The sequence below is a fragment of the Crocodylus siamensis genome, chromosome 1 (assembly GCF_052110815.1).
Source record: "Crocodylus siamensis isolate JL-2025a chromosome 1, ASM5211081v1, whole genome shotgun sequence".
In the NCBI taxonomy this organism is placed as follows: Eukaryota; Metazoa; Chordata; order Crocodylia; family Crocodylidae; genus Crocodylus; species Crocodylus siamensis.
Genome location: NC_143395.1, coordinates 341,079,884 through 341,103,226, shown reverse-complemented (window position 1 = coordinate 341,103,226; position 23,343 = coordinate 341,079,884). Strand labels below are relative to the sequence as shown.

The window sequence follows — 23,343 nt, the reverse complement described above, 5'->3', positions numbered from 1 at the left end:
GCAGTTGCTGCAAGTCTCACACCTCACGAGTCTTGCAGCAAGGACAGCATTGAGCCCCACAGCCAGCAATGCTCACAGCAGGGGTATTGTTCTCCTTGCTACCCCTGCTGCAAGTCGCACAGCCCACACCAGCTGTGGGGAACACTCTCAATAAAGCTTCATGGGGATATAATCATGCTTCCTGCTATGCACATGTGGCCTGGCAGGAGGCACAATTTTGTGGATCGTGCATTAGATCCCATTGCAGCTTCACCTACACATGTAAAGGGGACCTCAGAAAATTTAGGTCGGAGACCTTTGAGTTGGTCATTCCTGACCAAACAAAATTTAACTTGAAATCATGATTTGAACCGATTGCTCATCTGCCACTAAGTTCTGTATCTTCATTCTGTTGCAGTGGACTTTTTGCTCTCTGTGTAACAGATTAAAATTATCCTACCTCATGAAGGCATGTAAGCTATTTATGAAAGGTTTGTTACTTGTCTGCCATGGTGGTTTTTCTTTTTACCTAGCACTTAAGTTGTAATATGGTAATTCTGCTTACTACTGATTTTTTTTTTTTCTAGTGAGATGGTTTTCGTTGATTAGAAGAAGCAGTTAGACTGTGTTGTTCGGTTCCCTTCTAAACTGCTAAATTTGCATAGATAAACAAAGGTTTTCAGTTAGCTCTTTTGCTTTTATGCTTTTACCCCAGTGCATTACTCGTTCAAGGAAATTGTTTTAAGTGGTAGTCCTAGACCTCCTCATGCCACTTGCTTACATTTAATTTATGCTTCAGTCTTAAACACAAGCATGCACTAGTCTTTCCCCATTGGGAGAGTGAACCTTTTAACTGCTGTGCCAAAATATAGTTTCAAATTTCGGCCCAGCACTTTTCTGAATAGTCATTACATTTGCTTGTGAACCCAGTGCTTGCAGGCTGTGAAATGTGGTCATGGGCAGATCTAGAATATTGAGAAGTGGGTGAGCAGATGGTGTGGCACATCATCCTGTTTAACATAATACATATTTTTTTCTCCAGTTAAAGAGAAAACAACAGGTGCTTTAATAGGGGGCTAGCAATATATTATTATTCTGTTCAAGATCAAAGCAAAAATGCATGTAACTAGTGGAATGTGTGCTAATTTAGATGCTATATAAGTGTTAAAAATGCAACAAACTAAGCAAAAATAGTGAAAATAGTCAAAAATATTGTATTATGATTATTAAATGTACATCTCTCATTCAGATTCATCGAACACAATCTAGCTGCCTTGAGCATCTCAGTAGTGCCTCCAATACTTGACTGTTGGTCATTTCTACACCTGAGTTAATAATGCCACACTTGACTTAAGGTTTTTAGCTATAGAACAGGAAAGAAACATTACCAGGAATAGCTAACAGACAACAAAATTACAGAAGAAAAGATGGTATGAATAATGGAACACAAAGACAATTAAAAAGGAGAGAGAGTCACCAACACCTGTGGCGTGGGGAGAAATTAGTAGGGATCAGGGATATGATAGTAAGCACTGAAGTCAATTGAATAGAGCTGCCCAGGCAATTGGATTTAAAGTTTAGGTGGAGCAGGGATCAAAGGGTGGTGTAGTTGCACCGCTGCAACCCTCCAGATTTGTCCTGGACATGGTAGAGTCTATCTAATCAGGTTTTTTTACTGGTGTCCTGTGTTCGAGTCCTGGACTCAGGCTCTTACCTAAAATCACTTTCTGGAAGATGGGGCACTGCTATTCCACAGTCCTTAGCCCCGAACTGGTGTTTGAGGCCTCCCAGTCATTTATGCCCTACACCTAGGCTTTGGGCCTCTTCCTAATGCTTTGAGGACAAAGGCAGGAGAGAAAGAAACATGGGTTTAGCAAAGAAATGTCTTCAATAATATAGACACATGCGAGTTAGTTACTTGAGCATAATACGTTTTGGCATACCTTGTCCTCCTTTGGTCTTGCCAATTCCATGGCTTGATGTCTGTCAGTATTTCAGGCTGGGCAGAGTCCATTTGCTCCCTCTGTTGTGTAAGATTTTACATGTGACAATGGTTGACACTATATATGGAAAAGAACCTTGCTCTTACATGGGGGTTTGTCCTTTTTGTCATCTGCTCAGCTTATAAACTCCACACCCTTGGGTTACATTTGCCACAAGTTAGAAAATCCATTGTCCCATAAAACCACGAGCAAGTATTTGAGCCAAAAATGATGGTTAACTGAGCCAAAAATCATGGTGCTGGCTTAGCCAGGTGTCAGATTCTTTCGGAGCATGGTCCCGTCTGGAATACAGCACAGTAAACTTGGTCTGTGAATAGCCTAGATATTTGTTCAACACAATGCAAAATGGAAATTATAGTTTGACAGACGCGCTGCATTCTCCTTTCTTTCCTTTACTTCAAAACTCATTAACTGCCATGGCCATCATCTTAAATTCCTGCATCTGCATTCATCTCACTTGGGTCCTTTTCACTTTCTTGAAAATCCAACTTCACTGTTCATAATCTTTTTTATAGTAGAGTGTTGGTTTTGCGCCTGCTCTGCTTGGTCATCCAGTGCTGTTTTTTACACCCTCCATTGTCAGCTTATCTGTTTTTAACTTACGTGATCAGTACACTTGGTACTAACTACCTTCTTCATGTGACATTTGAGCAGTTATCCATCTGTTCTTTTACTGTAACAGCTCAGTCTTTCTGCTAACTTAGTTACACTGTCTCCAGTCTCCTTGTTCTCACTGTTTTAACATACCAGCTTCCTTCTAGTTCCTGTGGCCTGTAAACAGGGGTCATCTTTAATTCTCCATAGCCAGGCAAGTTCTAAATTCAAGATTGAGCCTTTTCTTCCTATACTTAGACTTTCTATTTTCCTGTCTTGCTGTAATCTCTTTCCATGTGGGATTTGACATTCAATGTTGCATTATCAAATTAATGCAGTGTGCAGGACCATATCCTAGCCCTTCACTTGCATGAAATTCAAGGTTCTTATTCTTCAGGGATATGCATCATGCTCACTTCCTGCTTTTTTTAACCAGGGTCTCTTATCTTACTTCAACAGGGAGGAAAACTTTCATGTTCTTCTTCCAACTTTTCCACACTATCTCTTCAACTCTTTCAAGAGAAAGCACCATACAATAATTCTTAGAGAAAATACTGTGAAATTTGTTTTGTCATATTGTATCCCTTCTGCCCAGCCCTTTGTAGGTCTGTTGTCATTGTTTGTAAGCTGTTTGCAATGTGGGGGGAAAAAAGCCAAGAAATTTTTATTTCCAAATAATAGTAAACTTCCTCAAAAATATAGTTTTGAGGTACTGAAATAATTAATGAGTTTGCATCAAATTCATCAAAGAATTTAACAAAAAGAAATATGGAAAAGTAAATGTTGGGTTCTGGTATCTCTGGGATGTTTCTGTTTTTTCAAAACACTTTTTTGTTTTAAATAGACATACTTAAAAAAAAGTAAAATGAGTTAATCTAAACAGAAACAGTGCTCTTTTACTCGAAGCACATTATTTGCTCAAGATTTTTTTTCTTTCTGGTTGAACTGAAACGATCTTTTTCTGTGTCTGTATTTCAAGTATTGTGGGTTCTACTGTAAGCTGCAAATGGATAGATATGTATTATGTCATACATCTCGCTGCTTATTTTAGATATTAATGAATAATTTACAACAGATTAGGAAGAATTTAGTACATGTCATCAAGAAAATATTTTTTCTTAAAATAAACTTATCTTAAAAGTGAAAAAGGAGAAATAGTTTCTCTTAGTGGAACCATTCCATTATCCATGAAGTTAGTCATCAGCAGCGTTGAAGCCTTTAAATTTACAGCACAAATTTCTGTCACTTTGAGCTGCTTTAAGGGACTGGCCACTAGAGGGGGATAAAATATGAATTTTTTCAATGGGTTTTGTAGCTATTTATTAAATATTGAAAATGGAAATGCACATTCTCAGTAAGTGAACTCTTGTTTAAACATTTTACCCTATAACATCCTTCTTACTTCTCTCATTTCATTAGTCATATCTAGTTGTTTTCTCTTCTTCCTCCATGTTGCCTGGGTACCGGCAGGTGAAAAATCTGAGTGTACCAGAACATGTCTGTTCCCAGTGTCTGTACATGACTTTACAGTGGTACTAGTAGCAATGTGAATTGGTTATCAGGATGTCCTGCTTAGCTTTGTAGCCCAGTAATGATGTCAGTTGCACTGGACATGCTCCTATAAGACCAATTTGTTCCATACAATCTTTAGAGATTTTTAGTTGCCAAACTCTTTAACAGCAGGCACGATGCTTTTTCAGGAGCTGAAACCTTGGTCAAATGTGTGGCTTTTTCACTGGAATGGCTCCGATAGAAGGCAATCTCCCATTGCAGATTTGAAGCCCTCTAGTTCAGTAGGGCTCCAGCATGTGGGCAAGACCCTGCTTACAGAGCTGCCATCTGATTCGTGGGAGCTCCTCCCTGGGTCTGGAAACTTCATAGATTTTATAGACATTAGAGCTGGAAGGGACCTCAGAAGATCATCAAGTCTAGCCCCCTGCCCCAGGGGCAGGAAGTCAGCTGGGGTCAGAGGATCCCAGCAAGATAAACATCCAATTGACTCTTAAAGGAATCCAGAGTAGGTGCTTGTACCACCTCTGGCGGCAGCCTGTTCCAGGTCTTGGGGGCTTGGACTATAAAGAAGTTCTTCCTTATGTCTAGCCTGCAGTGGTCTTGGAGAAGTTTGTGACCATTTGACCTTGTCATCCCATGGGGCACTCTGGTGAAAAGGCATTCCCCCAGATCTTGATGTACACCCCTTATATACTTGTAGGCAGCCACCAGGTCCCCCCTGAGCCTGCGCTTTTCCAGGCTGAAGAGTCCTGTAGCTTTCAGTCTCTCATCATAGAGTGGCAGTGGGGGAGCAGTGGTAGGATACAACCTCGACAGCAAGGGAGTGGGGAATTGTTGCAGCCACAGCTCTCCTGCTGCCATATTTCTGGACCTATGGAGAGCCCTGGGCTGGATGATGAGGCCCCTGCACATGCTGGATTGCCTCGCTCTAGTCTAAAGCATATAGTTGCTTGAGTTTGAGATTACATAGTTGTAAGGAGCAAAACCTATTTTGGCTGACTTATTGGAAATGACAGTGCTGTGGTTTTTGTTGGGTTTGACAAAAAAATTGTTATCCTGAGCCAGATACCTGGCATGTAAAACTTCAGTATAAAATATTTAGTTTGGCAGTGTCCTAAGGAACTGAAAACAGTTTTATTGTGGAAGATGTGAAGCAGACTTAACTATGTAGTCTTCCTTAAATTGTGATGGACACTTGGCAGGGTTTTGTATGTACTCCTTGGTTATCTAGACTTTCGTGATGGATCCAGAGCTAGGACAATCAGGAGAGCTGGATTGGAAACCGTCAGCACATCCTAAGTCTTTTGAAGATTTTAGTCTAAATCAGGGGAGAAAGTAAACAAGCTTAAACTCATCATTCTCCAAAATATTGTTGTTATCTGCTAGTTTGGGCCCAGGCATAATGCATTCTGGTTTTTATGGGAGTTCTTATGCGCCACATCATGTGCCTAATTAGCTGCATTCTTTTTGATTGTTTGGGGGATGAGGAGGTCTGAGTTCTGATCTTAACTACTTATTGTGGCTCTGAGTTATCCAGCTGCAGGCTTTCTCAAGTTTGGAAATTGAGGTATTCAGAATTAGGGACCACTTCAGAAAATGTTTATTTGCTTAGTGTAGGTTGTTTTCCGGTATGTAAAGTGGGTATGACACTTCCTTTTCCAAAATATTTTGACTGTTACCAGCAATCTAGACATTCAGTAACATGAGGAAGAGTCTGCAGACCTGCTGCTCATTAGGTATAACATTATATGCCTTTGCCCTCTGAGAGGTAGGGGCAGTTAAACTCCTCTTGGTTTTTGAGTGACATTAAGGCTTCTCTTCCGTTCCCAAAATGGCAGGAATGATAGAAAATAGGTCCTCTCAGTCTATTCAAGTATTGGAGATGTGTCTGAAATGAGTGGTTTAGATTTTCTGATCTTTTGCTACACAGAGAATCTTTTTGGTTCTTAGCAATTCCTCCCCTTAGTTCTTTTGCATTCTCAGTTTTTTTTTTAATCTATATGTTGGATAGTTTCTTCCTCTTAGACCTATTATTTCAGGCTATTTGGAGAATCAAGCAGATATCTCTCTGGGGCTGGTTGTAACAATGCCCTCTAATTCTTCAATTTCCTGGTCCAGGCACATATCTCATTTAAGTCTGGACACTACCTTACAACGAAATGTGGACCAGTTTGTGTTGCAGTGACCCATCAAGGGGACAATGCAAGGCGGAAGACAGACGGCTAGTTCTAAATGTGTATCCCCATAAAGGGCGTTGACGAGGAGGGAGTTTCAGTCTCTCGTTGTATGAGTGAAGTTTACCTGAAGCTGTTACTGATAAATGGAAAAAACAGTTATTTAAATCTGAAAAAGAATCATATGATTCATACGGAGCACTTTTTTTCATTTGTCATTTGTAGGGGTTTATGCTTTCCTCCCACTTCACATTTTTTGTCTGCGTTGATTATACCTACTTACGCTATCTTTTCTTCCAGAGTTTCCCGACTGAACTAAGAAACAGTCAAAATAGGCATTTTGTTTCTTCTCCAGGCTGGCTTCAGGCTTGAGAACACTACTGTATTGGTTTGCTCTAGCATTTCTTCCAGGACTGGAAAAATTGCTTAGGGATGCACCGGTAAAGATTTTCTTGGCTGATACTGACTTATTAACAGTCATATTGGCCAGTACCTATCCGATAACTCATTTGGTTGCATGTAATGCTGGAAGCTACTGGAAAGCGCCAAAAAAAAAAAGTTTCAGTACTTTAAAATGTACTAACACAGGGGTTGTTCCCTGCGGCTGCGCGTACCCCTGGGGGTAGTTGGGAAGGCCCAAGGGGGTATGCGGCGGTGATGTGGAGAAGCGGGCGTACTTGGGAAGTGGCAGCACAGAGGGCAGGGCTGCCACCGCCATCCATCACTGTGTTGCCACCGCATGACATTTCCCCACGCCCAAGTATCCCCACTTCTCCGTGCCACCAGTTTTGCATCCAGCCAGCCAGGGGGGAAGAGGGGTGTTGCTGATGGCCAGCTGGACGTGAAGCCAGCGGTTCGAAGTGGGGGGTACCTGGAAGCAGGGGGTGGGACTGCTGCCTCCATCCATCACTTGATGCCACTGCTGCTGGGCATTGCACTCTGCTTTCCCATGCTCAAGTATCCCTGCTTCTCTGCACCACCGGCTTTGCTTCCGGCCAGCCAACAGCACCTCCTTCCCCAGCGCACGGCAGCGGCATGGGGAGCTTGTATGCAGCAGCCACTTCTGCTGCCATCTATGCATTCATTGCCACAGCCACATGTCGCAGGTTGCATGCAAAGCTAGTGGCAGAGAGAAGTGGGAGTATTTGAGCGCAGGCAAGTGGGGCGGGGCCACTGCTGCCATCCATCACTCCATGCCACTGCCAAGTGCTGCTTTCCTGTGCCCAAGTATCCCCGCTTCTCCACACCATTGGCTTTGCATGCGGCCAGCCATCAGTGTCAGTCCAGCCATATATGTGGCGGCAGCACTGAGTATATAGGTGGCCGCTGTGTGTGAGTTTCCCACGCCACCACCATGTGCCGGGGGGGGGGTGTTGCTGATGGCTGGTCAGTTGGCCAGCTGGCTGCGAAGCTGGTGACAGAGAAGTGGGGATACTTGGGTGCGGGAAAGCAGTGCCCAGTGGCGACATGGCGGTGGCGGCCACGTGCGAGCTTCCCGCCCTACCAGTTCCTCATCTGGCTGGCTGTCAGCCGGCCCCACCCCCTGCTCTGCATCCAGAAGTGGTACCCACTAGAAGAGGTACCCTGCTTTAAACAGTCCAGAAAGACTATATCACTGCTACCCCTGCATCTAAGGATTTGGTGACCTGGTCATAGGCCACCAGGTTGGTCTGACAGGTCCTGCCTCTAATGAACCCATGTTGGTTGTCCCTAAGGATAACCTCCCCTGCTGGCCCCTCATGGACATGTGCCAGAAAAATTCTCTCAAAAAGCTTACCCAGAATCGAGGTAAGACTGACTGGCCTATAGTTTCCTGGGTCCTTCTTCTTCCCCTTTTTGAAGATGAGAACCACGGTGGCCCTCTAGTCCTCTGGCACCACACCAGAGCACCATGAGTGCTCATAAAGCCGTGCCAGGGGTCCCACAATGACCTCAGCTTTTATCAGTGCTGATCTGATATGCAGTCAGTATATCAGTGCACCTATAATTGTGTTTCTTTAAATAAAAGCTGAAATCTTTAAGTGCAGCATGTCAGAGAGAAATTCTGTGGTTGTGGAATATACAGGTCATGACTATTAGGAAAGGTGTTGCTGTTTACATTAATATTTTTTTTAATTTAATGGTAGATGAGGCATTGTGTTTCTTGAAAGGCAAGGATTCTCTGTAGCAATATAACCTTACACTAATTTTCAGATGCTTTATTCAGATAATTCTAAATATATAAATTAAGAATTTATATATCTGCCTGAAGTCTCTCTTGATTTTTTTTGTGTTTGTTTCAAAAATTTAGTTGTTTTCTTGCTATTCTGTAGACTTACTCATGGTCTAATATGTACTCATTTACCAAGCCATTCTTTGTGTAGGTCACATGTTAACTAAAATAGAGATCCCTGACACAGTAGTACTGTGCTGATGGTTGTGGTGTTTTTTGTTTGTGTTACAGGCACCAAGTTTAGATGAAAAAGTAGATCTTCACTTTATTGCATTAGTGAATGTAGGCGGTCATCTCTATGAATTGGGTAAGAAAACTTTCTTTCATGTTTCTCTTGAAACAGATGCAAGTGGTAATCTTGTAATCTGTAATAACATTAGAATGTGAAACTACAATAAGTAATATGATATTGGTTTAAAATGGACTTGGGTTTGTCTTTCTGGCAAATAAGTAAACGCATCCTGTTAATTTTCTTTAAGAAAAGTGTTTATTTGGTATGAAGATATCATTAAATTACTGCTGTACTTTACAAGACCAGGAATCAAGATGCCAATGCTGTAAGATATTTTCTTAATTGAGAAAAAAAGCTTAAAATTACGATATTACTGAGAAAAACACTTGGTTTTTTTGGTTTGGTTTTTTTAACTTCAGTTAAAGGGTTTTTTTCCTGGTTTCTTGGAATAAGCGACCAAATTACTTCTCTGATTATCATGTTGCATAATACAATATAGATGTAGCTTAAAGTCATGATACTATTACTGTCAGTCAAAATGAGAATTATTCACAAAACAAGTACAAGTAGCATACCAGAAATTATTAATGTGACATTCAGTTATGGCAGACTGGCTTTATTTTAAAGTACCTTTTTCTACATGGTATTCTGAATAGCAATAAAACATAATTTTGATCTGATTATTAGCTTCTGCATTTGAAATATTCTGGCAATTTTGCTGCAGATGCAGCAGCACAAAGTTCTGCTGGGATTCTTTAATACTCTTAGTTTAATACTTGTTGCTGGGCAACCAGCCTTTCATTTCAGATGCTTCAAAAGGCTAGTTTGAAGCAGTGACTTGAAGACAGCTATCAGCTGGAAATGGAGTAGAATAAAGACTCCGTATCATTCCCAGTATAGTGCATTCCCCACCACTTAAAATGCCTATGGCTAATAGAGGTAGCTATTTAGGCCCCTGGCAGATGTTTATTTAAATGCACGGTGGGATTTGAGGAATTTTATCCCAGACTTCAAAAACTGTGTGTCCTGCCATGCCAAATTTCCAAAATGTAGTCTAGGAGGACATGTGATTTTGGGAATCTGGCATAAAGATTTCTCTGGTCCTGTCCAGACTTTTAAAGTCTTGGTGGGCAGCCTAGTACCAGATAACTGTTTGCCAGTGCTGGGCTGCCAAGCACAGCTTTAAACTTGCTAGCAAGGAGCCTAGGATTGCAATCCTGGCTCCCTGTCACCCTCCCAGACCTTTAAAAGCCATGCCCAACAGATGAGCGTTGGGAACTGGTCCTAGATATTGAGCCGCCCAGTATGACTTCTATATTTGCTGGCGTGCAAGGAGCCCAGCATCTAAGACTGCCTTCTCAGTTTTGGGCTCCCCATGGGAAATTTAAATGAGTTGCAGGGAGCCCCGTGTCAGAGATGAGCTCCTGAACCCAGTGCTCTGAGCACCTTTCAACATGCCATATGTATAAATTGAAAGTGCAATACAAACCAGTCACAAAGATGGTTTACATTGCATCATGCTTTAATTTGAATATGTGGCATGTTACAATTTATCACATGTTTAACATGTTAATCACACAATAAAATAACACCTGCCAGGGATTTTATTTCTGGCAAATATCCCAAGCAGTTTACTACCCCTGTAGATCTTAGTTATAAAGTCATCACTTACCCAGTTTTAAGAGTGCCAGCTATTTCCTAGTAAATTTGTCTTGCTTGTCTGGTTCGCTGCTGATACCAGTTGTAGTTTTACGATTTGACTTCCATGTAGCAGTTAGCACAGCCCACCAGCCATAAATATCATTGAATTTACTTTATTATTGTTTAATGCCATATACCACTGCAATTAATAAAATATTGAAAATGAACACCTAATTTAACAGTATTTTTAAACTGCACAGATTAGAATCTATATATATCAAAGACACTTCTTGAGATGGACCATTATTAAATAGCATGTCTCATTCATGAGAGAATTTCTAAGCTGTTTCACAGTGGGGTAAAAGCTGTAGAATGCAATTACCATATTTACTCGGTTCTGAGTAAATTAACATGGGGAAAAGCCCCTCATCTTAGAATTGAGTACGAGGATGCTGGGGAACAGGTGCTGCAGTACCTTGGGTTTCAGCCCCTACCTGGAGTTGGGGCGGCAGCGGCTGCTGCTGCTGCTGCATCCTCCTGCCCACTGCTGCTTGCTGTCATCTCCTGCCTTCAGCCTTTCTCCCCCTTTCAGTCTCTGCTCCCTTACCTTTCCCACTCTTTCCCCCCCGCCCCTTACCTTTGCTCTGTACTGAAAGCTCTGTCCATGCTGTAGCCTGAAGCACTGAGCACAACCCCAGCTTGGCCTGTGCAACTGCTACAGGGTCAGACTGGTGCTAGGGAAAAGTACTGTGTCATCAGCTTTTGCCCGCTCTGACCAGCCTGTGGACCTTGGCAGGCAGAAAGCTGGGGGGAGAACCACAAGATCATGAATGCTTGTGCTTTTGCCACGGAAAACCATGTTGTTTATATACAACTGAAATACAAATGTTGTGCCAGAATGAACTTAAAAATTCAGTAGTTTGCAAAATACAGTGGCATTCAGTTCTGTTTCTTGGAATGTGTTTGTCTTTATCTTCATTCCTGCAGTATAAAAGAAGATGGTCGTTAAAGTAAAAATAACGGTTTTAATAATACATTTCAGAAGTGTAATTTTAGGGATTTTTAGGTCAGTTGTAGTTTAGAAGTGCTGCCAAGCTTAGTGAAATTATGGTATATTAATACTTAAAAGAGAATTTGGCCTGGCAAGATCATTTGGCCCCTGGCAGAAATGAGAGAAAATTTCATGTTTTGGCATATGTTTCAACCTTCAAGTTCTTGAAAAGTAAGTTGATATATTTATAGAGTAACAAGTAAAAATGTTTGAGAAGTACTAAATGTAAAGGGTATTATTATGTAGTCAGTGAAAAATTAAACTTCTTTATAGTTGCCTTTTTAGATCATTTCTGATATAGGGCTAGATTAGTATTGCACGCTTGTCTAAGTTAAATTGTTAGTATTACTTTTATCATATCATGTGACTTTTTGTATCTTTTAATTGAGGGTAATATTTAAGTTATTTTGCCTTTGATCCCTTCAGAATTGGTGGGTCTAATCCTCTCTTCAGGGCTCCTAGGGGAATACTAATTTAACTTGTCACAGATAGTTTCAGATCTCTTGTTCTCTCTTACTAAGTGCCTTGGATATCATCTACATTTTTCAGGTGCATATGTACACACATGCTCGCTTTGTCATTTTACTAATTGTTTGTAATACTGTATTTCTGTTGAAGCCAACATAATAGGAAAAGTATTAAGGTACATTACCATCTAATCTAAACAAACTAATTGTGTTAACATATGCCTACTGAGAAGTGATTATTTTAAATGTACACTTGAACACCTGGGGAGGTGTACGTTTCAATCTTCGGTTTGCAATCTCCTGTAATCTCTCATGTTTCAACAGATGGACGCAAACCATTTCCAATAAACCATGGGCAGACAAGTGATGACAACTTTTTAGAGGTATGAATACAACCCACCCAGCATAAGTTTAGTGCATTTAGATCATTATCTACTTGTCTATGATCATATGAAGGGAGGCAGAGAAAACAACCTGTACTCAGAACTGAGATGGGTGTTCATGAACTCCCATACAAATGCTGCTGTGTATGACAGAACATCTTCTTATGGTTGCTTGACCAGGAACACTAAGTGACTATTACACCAGCAGCTCAAGCTATTCCATATTGATATTTTCCTATACCGCTGTTGCTTGCAGGCTATGTGCAAGGAATGGGGAGTTGTGAAATTATTGGTCTTTGAGAACTTTTGAACAAACACTTAATATTCTTCCCTCCTTTCTCTCATTTCTTTTGTAGTTAATTGCTATGCTGGACTGTGGTGACTTTTCCAGCACTTTCTCCTTTTGCCCGTCTCACCAGCACCAAAAACACCTGTGGCTGTTTTTTTTTTTTTTTTTTCTCTTCATCATGTTAGCTTATGGCTGCCTCTGTCAGAAGCTGTTTTATTTGAAAAGGGAATACAAAAAGAATACATTTAACCTGGAAAATAAACTCCTCCGTCATCCGCCCCACGCCTTCCTAATAGGAAGGTATTGTCTGGGAGGGGGAGAGCTAGGGCCATGCATTGGGGGCTGACCTTTATGTTGGTCAGTCTAGGTTAGCTTTAGGGAAGGAAAAGGCTGGAGAGACACAACCTCTCTCTTTAATATTGATGATATTAAACGACATGAAATCTGGGCCTGATAAAAGGAAAAGAAAATACTGCTAACTTGCTCACATTCTTCATTCAAGTTTTGTAGTAAATATCAAGTGCTGTATTGTGCCCTACGCCAAAATGCAAGAGTTATTTGAAGTCCTCCATTTGTGCAATAAACAAAGCTGGTAATTTGCTTAAATTGCTCAATTATATTAATAGACAAAATGTAAGCTTCTAGTTACAATAGTGTTAATAAAAATGGATAGTTCCGTAGAAGTTCATCTAGAATACTGTGTACAATAACATGAATTTAAGAATCATAAAGTTAACTACTACACTGTCTATTCTCTGAATTTGTTTACTTGGGAACAGGTAATAGTATCTTGCATGAAATTAGAACACAAATTATTTCCAAATCAATTTGATACACTGATAAGGTTTGTGTAGAAAATGGAAGAATCCTATATGGAGATAGCTTCTATAAAATGGATGAGATGCCAACTTTCCTTTTTTCAGACAATGAGAAATAGCATAATTTCATGTTGTTTTGTTTATTTTTTTAAATAGGATGCAGTAGAAGTTTGCAAGAAGTTCATGGAACGGGATCCAGAAGAATTAAGATTTAACGCAATTGCTCTGTCAGCAGTTTAAATTATCCTAATTGGAAAAACTTGTCATTAATGTATTGTAAGAAAATAACTGTTGCCATATGCTAATAATACAAATTTTGATACTTTCCTAACATGTTGACAAACTGTACCACATGTGGAATAAACTTTGAATTTATCCTTTATTGTCTTACTTAGTTTCGGCTGCAATTGTAGATGGCTGCTCCCGCTGCCCCCACACAGGTGTGTGCACACGTACATTCTCTGAGCATATATTCATGCATAAGACTTTCATCTCTGAGTTGTTTTGGAATAACTTCCTATGAGATTTCATCTTAGACAGTCACCTAAAATGAATCATTAGCTGACTAAGTTTTATTGTGAGGAAAATAAGCTGAATGTCTATAAACTAATGCTGGTAGAACTAAGGCTATATCTTAGAATCTTGCATTTGATATTTGGGCTGACATGGTAATGTATGGTATTTCTCTAAAGTGAAAGGGATGATGGAAAAATAATAGTTAACTATTTCCATTTCTGTGCAATAAGTCCAAAAATGTATTGTACATTTGTAGAAAGAATCATAATATTCATGATTTTCCTTTCAGAATCATTGCTGGCTTGTACATTTATCATCCAAGTAGATATTACTTAATGCTGTGTGAAATGCTTGTTTTTTTCCTATTGCACGGGGCGTTTGTTACTTCTAAGTTCCTTCAACAGTTTTACTCTTCAAATTAGTTATGAATTGTGAATTCCAGTGATAGTGATCTCATGGTTTAAGATAGTTTTGAAAACTGTTTTCTTTTGTATAAGGTGAGTTTCTGCAGCTGTATCCAAATAGTGCTTGGAGATGTAGCTACTCAGCTTTGCTTCCAAAACAGAACTGCTGGCAAAGTAAACTAATCCTTCGGTGGTGTCCCAGCAGGTATATGCTTTCTTGCCTTTAATTGTAGTTGCAGGTACTGTGAGTGGATTGCTCCAGGAGAAATCTTTCTAGCTACATCCTCTTTCGTCACAGAAAGAAACAGGCCTGGGAATCTGTCTTATCACTTACCACCATCTTTTCTCTTTTAAATAAAAAGTCAGAATGTCTGTCTAAAGATGCCACCTGGAGAGCTGTTAGAACAAGTGACAAGTATTACACTCATGAGCTAGTTGGAGGGGGAAAGGAAGAAAATCAAGATGTTAATGAACTTCCTTTTTTCCCACCTGTTTGGGGTAGAGGGTGCAGTTTATCAGTGGAACGCAATATAAGGTTGAAAAAACCAACACTGAAGAAAGTTTTCTTTATATCTGTACATGGATAGAACATTGCAATAATCACCAGCAGAGTTGAAAGTGCTCCAGTTTCATTAAGAGGAATGTATTAAGCAGGACAAGCTATGCTGTCTTTGCATTAATATCAAAGGATCAAATAAAAATCACTAAGATTATAAGTGGCATACCATATTTTGTTAATTTAAAAATAGGATAATTTTACAAGGGATGACAGTTTTCTCACTGTAAACAGAAAAGAAAGGGGATAATCTCTAAATGTTTTAGTAATAACGCATAGTTTTAGTAACAATGTATAGTTTAACTAGCAATGTTTTCTTAGAGCTACATGACTTGAGCATTTAAGCTTGCATGCCTTAATGAGTAGCTTATATAGGTACATCAGCTGTCTAATGAAGCTGCACCAATGATAATTAACTGGTGTAGAAATAGTTTAGAGACTAATTTGTTTTTCAGTTCCAGTGAAAAAAGTCTGACTCTGCTGATTGTGTTCTAAATGTAAGAATACTGGGTTTATTTTGGAAAACGGGCAGTTGGGAATGCCTTCAAATTTAAAACACTTTTAAATATGTCTCCACCAGTCTGAGAAGACAGACTCATTTTATTAACTTGGCCAAGTAAAGCAACTTTCCACTAATTTGTATCACTTAAAATAGTAATTTCTACTCCATGTTTGTGAAAGCAGTCAAAAGTTAGAAAATGCCAGAAGTAAGGTTATACTACAGATTTAAGAGTATACTTAAGCAATTTGAGGAGGAACAAAAGTGATTGACTAGATCAGTGGTCTCCAAACTTTTTTGATCGCGCACCCCTATCAGTAAAAAATGTTTGAGCATGCACCCCCAATATATGTATATTTATGTAAAAATAAATAGAAGTTCTAATATTTTCTTCCTGTACCCCAATGGATCATCTTGCGCACCCCCTGGGGTGTGTGCACCCCACTTAAGAGACCACTGGACTAAACCACCATAATACTTGTGCACAATGGGGTCAGACATATGTTGATATTGGCAACCTTATTTATGAATATGAACCAGCGTCTGATGAAGTGAGCTTCAGCTCTCAAAAGCTTGTGCTATTTTGGTAGATAGGGAGGGTAGAGGAGATTTGCCTCTTACAGACTATCTATCTTACGTGACCTTAGACTAACATAGCTGTTTCACCTACCTTAAAATTTTTGCCCAACTTGCCACTGCCAAACTTTTAAGAGTTTACTTCTGCAATCCTACAGTTCATTTAATGCAAGGATTTTATTTTTTTTAACATAAAATTTGGAAATAAATGTAGTTTTATTTTGCAAAATTAGGAATGTACATGGAATCATATTGACTCCTTACAAGATTTGTCAGCAAGGTTGAGATTTTTAGTTATGCTGCAGTTTTATCATATGAGCTAACGGAGTAATAGTTAATGACCTTCTAGCACTCTTCTGTGAATCTGCCACAAGTGTGGGATGGGGAGACCCACACATTACCAGTAGTTTCATAGGAATGTGCTGACAAAGGAATGGTGAAATTTGGAAATAATGTCTTCAAAACTAGTTTCTTCTGGAATGTGCTTGTGGTTTTTCTTTTCAGTTCTGGTCATCTTCCCCCTTTCCTCTCTCTAGCAAATGTAAGTTTTCTGTCCTCGCTTTATGGATCACATTCCTATCTTCCATAGGTTGTCTGAGGGTCAGCAGGGATAGCACTAAGAGCACTGGAAAGTCAGTCTCCCAGCTCTTGTTCTGCCAGGCTTCCACAGAGTGCCAGTTACCTTAAACCACACTTTCTGGGAAGGTCCTTCACCTTCCCTGTAATTCCAGATTAAAGCATCCCCTGGCCTTGCAATTTGTCATGCAACAAGGTTGAACCTTTTTTTTTTTTTCAGTAGTTTTCATTTGTAAGCAGGTATGTGCCATGGATATTTTATATTTATAGAGTTGTACATTGTGCTGTAAACAGTTGCCTGTAAAAACGATGTGAAATCTATCTTTATGACTGACAGTATTGTACTAAGTATTTAATACAGTTATATATCGAAGAAATGACAAAAGCCTTTGTTTAACTCCATCCTGGGAAGGCTTAGCCTTGGGGTGGAATATAGTATTTTACAATGATTGCTGCTATTCTTGCCAATAATGAATATCAGAGACTATGATTCTTCTGTTATTGTCTACTGTTATTATATCAATAGAAGAGAACATTATACTATTCAAACTGGTTACTTTGCTGTCAGAAATATGATCTGTGTGGATGGAAGCTAACTTAATATCCTTTCAAAATGACGTGCATTAAAAATTCAGTCTGTTTGCACTTTATATATGAAATCAGTGAAAACCATGACAATGCAGACAACTTTTACCAGCATGGTTTTATGACAAATATTCCCACATGATTTAAAATGGTGAAAAACCACAAATGATTCCTGCCAAATAATAAACCCTAACTGCCTTAAATGGAGTAAAACAAGCCTACCAAGAAGATAGCATGGACATTCAGTAAACTATTTTGATTTGCTAATGCAGCATAATATTTTATGTGAACTGTTCAGTAGGTTGCTGCATTAGCAATTAGAGTGAAACCTCTCAATCAGTGGTGGGAGAGAGGATGCAGTAATATAACAAGGAGTAATGCAATCTTCTTTTAATGTGGAGATGTACTGTACAAAAAGCCAGGCATTTAGAATACAGTTTAAGACTGTCTTAATCCCAAGAGAAGCTTACTTCCATTACTGTATGTGCCTTCAGTCCCCCTTCCTCTCCCATATTTATCCCTGTTGGAAGTGATGAAGTTCAAATATTAGATCAGTGTGTCCAGTGAAAGTGTGAAAATAGGAGACTTGTGTGATGCCATTTTCATTATCTTTTACCCAGCTTATGTCCAACACAAAGTTCTGCATTGATCTTGGAGGAAATAAAACTGCTCAGTCTTCTTGAAGCCAGTGGATGGGGAAATGGTTAGTGGCTGAGCTGTTATCTGACTATGGAGCATAGATTAGCCACACTTGACCCAGATTAGAGACTTAATATGAGAAATTCGGCAATCTAGGACTACTACCATCTTATTTCTGATAGGTCACAACACTGAATACATTGCAAACTTTTACTGTATGGTGTCAGTGGTAACTTTCAAGTTTAAATGCTTTGGATTTAGGGGCTCCGTGTTTGCAACACTTACTCTTTCTCTTTGCCTCGCTTTTTTGATATTATTCTACATATGTGTTGTAAGTAGAGAAGGCAAGTGTCTGGATAAATGAGGCAACAGCATGTACATAAAATTTCCCCTTAGAAAGCCCATAGTCTGCATGTAGAAAAGCTGAAGTTTCTTCACTGCCAAAGGCTATATTCTGTGAAACAGCATTGCACACTGAGACTAGCAGCTTCATCCCTTTAAGGCTCACTGTTGGTAGCTTAAAATGTGTTTTTGACCTGGTACTCGGATGGAGCTACCATACATAGCTCAACATAGTGCAAGCAGACCCTGAGCTATTTGTTTTTTCTTTTACAATTTCCTACAGCTACAGTTAATGACTCCACAGGCTGAAGCAACTTCTGGCTAGTTCTTTCTCTGGTCCTTTCTATGGTAGGTGAGCTAAATGACATCACTTCACATAACTGATTCATCCATGTTGCTCTGGTTCTATCAGTTACCTGTGCTACAGTTTTGTTTCATGAGTAATCTTTTTCCAGTTAGTTTATTGCAAGTGCAATAAACCTCCTGCACTATCTAAGATTCCTGCATGTCTAAACTGTTTCTGCAGTGTCTTATTAATGTATTATGATTGGAACAGGGCTGCTTTATGCCTCATAAAATGGTAATCCAGTTTTGTGGTGAAGGGCTAGATGCTCTTTCAGAAAGGCTGATAAGCAGGGATCCTGGTTTTCTTTGATTTTAAAAATCCTCATTTTTAGCTATAAAAGTCACCCAAAATCCACGTTTTTCCATGATTAAAATGAAACACGACGTGTGTGTGTGTGTGTGTGTGTGTGTGTATATGTATGTATGTATTGGTGGCATTTCATTTTAATCACAGGAAAATATGGATTTTGGGTTACTTTTTATAAGCTGAAAAATGTGGATTTTTTTTAATCGGAGAACCAGGATTTCTGTTGATAAGGAGAGTATATCAAGGGGAGGGGTCTGTTTTGCCAATGGAGAACAAGTACATATGATATGAAGGGAAGCTTCAGTTGCAAGAATGTAAACAGCTAATTTTCACTGACTACCTTATTAACAGAAAATTTAGAATATAAAATCTGTCTGAACGAATGACACGGTGGCCAAACATGTTCATAAGTAATTTGAGCAATAAAAGATCAATGAAAAGGTTGTTAGATGTATACACTTTCAAAGGAGACTACTAACTTCTTGAGTGTTCACTACCAGTCATGTAGAAAGGGGGCTGATTTCTACAACATGACTCTAAAACTTCTCCAAAACGTTTACATTTGACACTGATATCTTAAAATCTGATAGCAGCTAGGGCAACATGGCACAGCATGGAAATGAATAGAAAGTAAACAGAACAAAAGTAAGGTGCCAACAACCGTGAGCCAAAAATATCGTTATCAGTAATGACTAGTAAAGAATGAGGTGAGCCATTGTAAGCAAATGGAGGACCTTTCTGGATGTAGACAAAATAGAAATTTTTCTTAAAAAAGCCATGTAGCCACCCAGGACAGACCTTTCTACCAAGGACCCTGAACTACTAACCCAACTTAAATGGGAAAAATGTATAGACATCAGCACTTTGTTTATCAGTGCCTTATTTCTCCATTAGAGCTCCAATCTTAATGTCTTTTATGCCACCATGTAACCCTATGAGTAATGTTTCCTGCATGTTTAAAATGCTGATCTAGTTAGTATGCATGTATCAAACACGCTAGGGAGAGGGGTATATTGCATTTATAATTATGATCTAATTTACTTTCACTACAATTGGTCCACAGCCAAGCTAATATAATTATGAGGTAAAAAAGTTTTAAGAAAAAGAACTTATCTACTATGAAATCCAAGATGCAACAGATGGATAGCTACTGTGCTTTTCCAGCATAAGCAGGCATACTAGCTTCTTTAACACACCAATGATTAAAAATCCAGGAGAATAAATTTCAGCAAGGGTGTTTGGAATTTCACTGTCTTCTGCAATGATAATATGGTGCATCCATTATTCCATTCACTTAAGTATGCTGCAAAAATGTTCTAAGAAGACATTGCTGTCTTTAGGTCAGGAACTATCAGCCAATCTGTTGTTTGTTAATGTTTTAAAAGGAGTGGGGTGTGCTTAAATCATTACCATTTGGGCTTGATTTACATGATGCAGTCAAATGTTGGAGTTGCATTTTAAAAGCTTCTGGGGAAAGATATAGGAAATACAAAGAGCATTCAAATTTAAATGTTGCTGATAGGAAAACTGTAGAAAGAAAAAAAGTTATTGAAAACCACCAAAATGAGTATGTCTGTCTACCATTAAGATGAAGAAATAATGCATTGAAGGCCCCTTCTGGACTTTACTTCTGTAGTTCTACAAAGTTTTTTAATGCTACAAAAAATGAAGAGCTATGGGTGGCCAGCACATTCTAAACCCCATGGCTAGAGCACAACAGTTGTCACAAAAATGGTCTTAATCCAGGAGGCAATAAGAGGCTGTCCTATTCCTGTCGCAACTTCAAAAGGCATGTGGCTAGTCCAGCACAAGCGAGCAGCTCTCTGCCTGCACATACTTTACAGGTCTTAGCACCTGGGCAAGTACCCAAAAAAGTCCTGGTTAGGTGGTAAGGTTTTTGCCCCCTGGCAGCATTAGGGATAGGATAAAACAGGCCTCCCTGAAAAACTGTCTAAGTGGACTGTCAGAGAGCCAGCCTCCCTTGCAGCGGGGGGGGGTGGGAGGGGGCACAGCACTTTGGGACATCAGAGGATCTAAACACCATGTCAGATGTTCAAATTAACCTGAGATGGGTACCTGCTATAAAGAAGTCCCACTTTTTAACAAGTAACATCTCTGAGATGGGTGTGCCATTTTTGCCACATGAGAAATTGCTTGAGTATTTACCATGTTACTAGTTCATAGATTTTTAGGGTTGGAAGGGACCTCAACAGATCGAGTAAGACCTCCAAATTATTTATTTGACCTAACATTTGCCAGGGGCCTATAAGTCACAAAACTCTACAAGCAATGTTTATCTCCTGAGGATAACTTAAAGATGTGCAACCTGGTTGCTTTCTGATGGGCATGGGGCTCAGGAAAATGCTGCTATTTACGAATAGCATCCTAACGAGTACAGGAGCTGAGGGGACAACTGGATTTGCATGTTGCCTTGCTGAAAAGAGAACACCTTGGCTTGGTCTAGTTGTTATTGCATGTGCTTGCTTGTTCCTCCAGCTGGAGATGAGAAATTAATATGTCTGCCTGCAGTAGAAGGTGAGGAAAGCTGCAAACTGCTGGTGGTTAGGGGTAATCCCAGGTAAATCTGCTGTCTGAAGTTACCATAGAGACCAGGGAACAGCACTGTACAGTCAAACCGCAGAAGTCAAAAGCTGATACTCCATTGAGAGGGGTTTATTTCCCAGATTGAGGCTTGAATCTAGGAGATAGTGGGCACCTCTACACAGTGTTTACTGCAAAGTTGGCTAATTTGCTCTGCAGTAAAGTGTCAGTGTTTACACATGCACTCGTGTTAACTCAGCCTTAGGATAGTACTGATTAACACAAGTATTATTCTATAGTGGGCTTATTTACCACTGCATGTATACATGGTGCTCGCTGAGGAATGAGGGTGCTACATTGCAGAAGTGCACCCTCATGTTGCAGGCAGCCCCTCTGCAGCATGTTGAGCTGGGAGGAGTATATTGGGGCTGGCAGCCTGACCCCTTCCCCCCCACCCAGGGTGCCCTGCCAACTGTAGCTGCACCAGCTGGGTGCAACATGATGTGGTCCTAGGTGCAGGTGTATAAATGCAGCACCTGGGAACAATAAACTCTAGTGCACAATGTATTAATATGCACATGTAGATGCACCCACTGAGGAGCAAGAGGACAGATGGGAGGGAAAAGGGAAGGAAACATGGGGGCCAAATGGACTAATGCCTGCTATCATAAGTCAGGGTGGATGAGCAAAATAAGATATTTTAGAGAGCATCAGCTTTTGTGAACTGGGCCTTGCATCCTTGGATACATCCCCCAACCTCAGCTGCCTAACTTCAGACCAACAAGTTGGTTCCCTCGAGCATTACCGTTTGCAGTTCCAGAAGGAAGGCAGTGACCGAGGAGCCTCCAGCAGGGGTTCCTTTAGGCCAACAGCGTTTCTCAACCCATGAGTCACGACCCAAACATGGCCTGCAAGAATATAGGAAAGGGTTGTGAACAAACTTTACAAATGGATTCTCCTTGAAAGGACAAAAACATGGGAAACCATGGCTTTTCCCCGGCATGTTGGCCAAGTTCCAGCCTGCGAGGGGCTGCTTGGGGCCCTACATGCCCCCCCACACACTGGGGGCAGCAAGTCGGGAGTCAGGGGCACTGGGCCAGGCCTGGCCATTGATGCGTACAAACGGTACAAAAAAGGTTGAGAGCCACTGCTTTAGGTGAGGCCTGCGGCCATAGGTGACTGGTAGGGGAGGCACGTGCCCCGCCCCATAGGGCCATCTCTGCTGCCGGTGCTCGCCAGCTCCATTCCCGCCACCGATGCTGCCGGTGGCGTCTGCGGGTGCCCTGCCCGTCCCAAGGTTTATTATCAGATCTTACAGGGGGGCTGTCATCTCTCGTGGGGGGGGGGGCTCAAGGCCCTGCGCTCCCCGGGGCAAGGCCAAGAGACCCCCTGCGGGCAGGCAAAGCGGCGCTGCCCGGGAGCGGGTGCGGGAGCTGGGACTGCGCCTACCTGCCGCCAGGCGGGGCGGGGCGGGGCGGGGCCGGGCCCGGGGCAGGTGGGCCGGGAGGGGAGCGGGCGACTGGGCGGGCTCGGAGGTAGGAGCGGGCCGGGGCCGGGGCCGAGGCGGGGGCGGGCCCGGGGGGTGGTTGGTAGCAGCGGCTTCTTCAAATTCTTGTGGTTTCTGTGCCTCGGCGGCTCTGGGGAGGGAGTGCGAGAGGAGGGAGCAGCCGGTAGCGCTGAAAAGCCCCCGAGCCTCCTGGCTTTCCCTGCGCCGGCTGCGGCTGAGTCTCTGCCCCTCGTCCGCCCCCCAGTTTCCTGCCATGGAGAGCGGCGAGGAGCCGGCGGGCGGCTGCGAGGCGGCGTTTGCTGAAGCCCAGCGCTGGGTGGAGGTGAGACCCCAGCATCGCTCCTAGCTTCGGGTCCTCTGCCCGCCCGCCCGCCCTGCTTCGGGGGGCAGCCCCCAGCCCCTCCGGGCAGCCCTGAAGTCGCTCCCTGGCTTTCTCCTCCTTTCCAGCGCCCGCCTCGGCGGGTCTGCTCCGCACACTTGCCCGCCCACGGGGCAGCCGCCTCCTGTGCTTAGGAGGGGGCACACGAAGCTGCCCCCCTGCTCGGGGTGTCTCCTCTCCAACTAATGAATTTGAATTCTCCCAGCGCTGCTTGCA

At 41.4% G+C, this 23,343-nt stretch overlaps 2 protein-coding genes and 1 long non-coding RNA gene across 9 annotated transcripts in view; 2 read left to right on the top strand and 1 right to left on the bottom strand.

The window, feature by feature from the left end:
* Nucleotides 1-13,731, top strand: part of UCHL3 (ubiquitin C-terminal hydrolase L3) — a 66,411-nt gene extending 52,680 nt beyond the window's left edge. For all 4 annotated transcript variants that reach the window (XM_090024269.1, XM_090024261.1, XM_090024277.1 and 1 more), the window contains 3 exons: nt 8,706-8,781; nt 12,190-12,248; nt 13,512-13,731. In XM_090024269.1, coding sequence (XP_089880395.1) covers nt 8,706-8,781; nt 12,190-12,248; nt 13,512-13,595 — 219 coding nt within the window. In that variant the 3' untranslated portion in view covers nt 13,596-13,731. The remainder of the gene's footprint in view (nt 1-8,705; nt 8,782-12,189; nt 12,249-13,511) is intronic.
* LOC149874900 (uncharacterized) lies at nt 8,792-22,747 on the bottom strand. Its single transcript, XR_016438739.1, has 3 exons — nt 22,691-22,747; nt 22,047-22,149; nt 8,792-11,328 (listed from the first exon to the last, which is right to left on the bottom strand). It is a non-coding gene; the product is annotated as an uncharacterized LOC149874900 (long non-coding RNA).
* A 113-nt stretch (nt 22,748-22,860) lies between these two features.
* The window catches only part of LMO7 (LIM domain 7), a 197,447-nt gene continuing 196,964 nt past the window's right edge, over nt 22,861-23,343 (top strand). For all 4 annotated transcript variants that reach the window (XM_090024179.1, XM_090024170.1, XM_090024144.1 and 1 more), the window contains exon 1: nt 22,861-23,070. In XM_090024179.1, the coding sequence (XP_089880305.1) occupies nt 23,002-23,070 (69 nt within the window). In that variant the 5' untranslated portion in view covers nt 22,861-23,001. The remainder of the gene's footprint in view (nt 23,071-23,343) is intronic.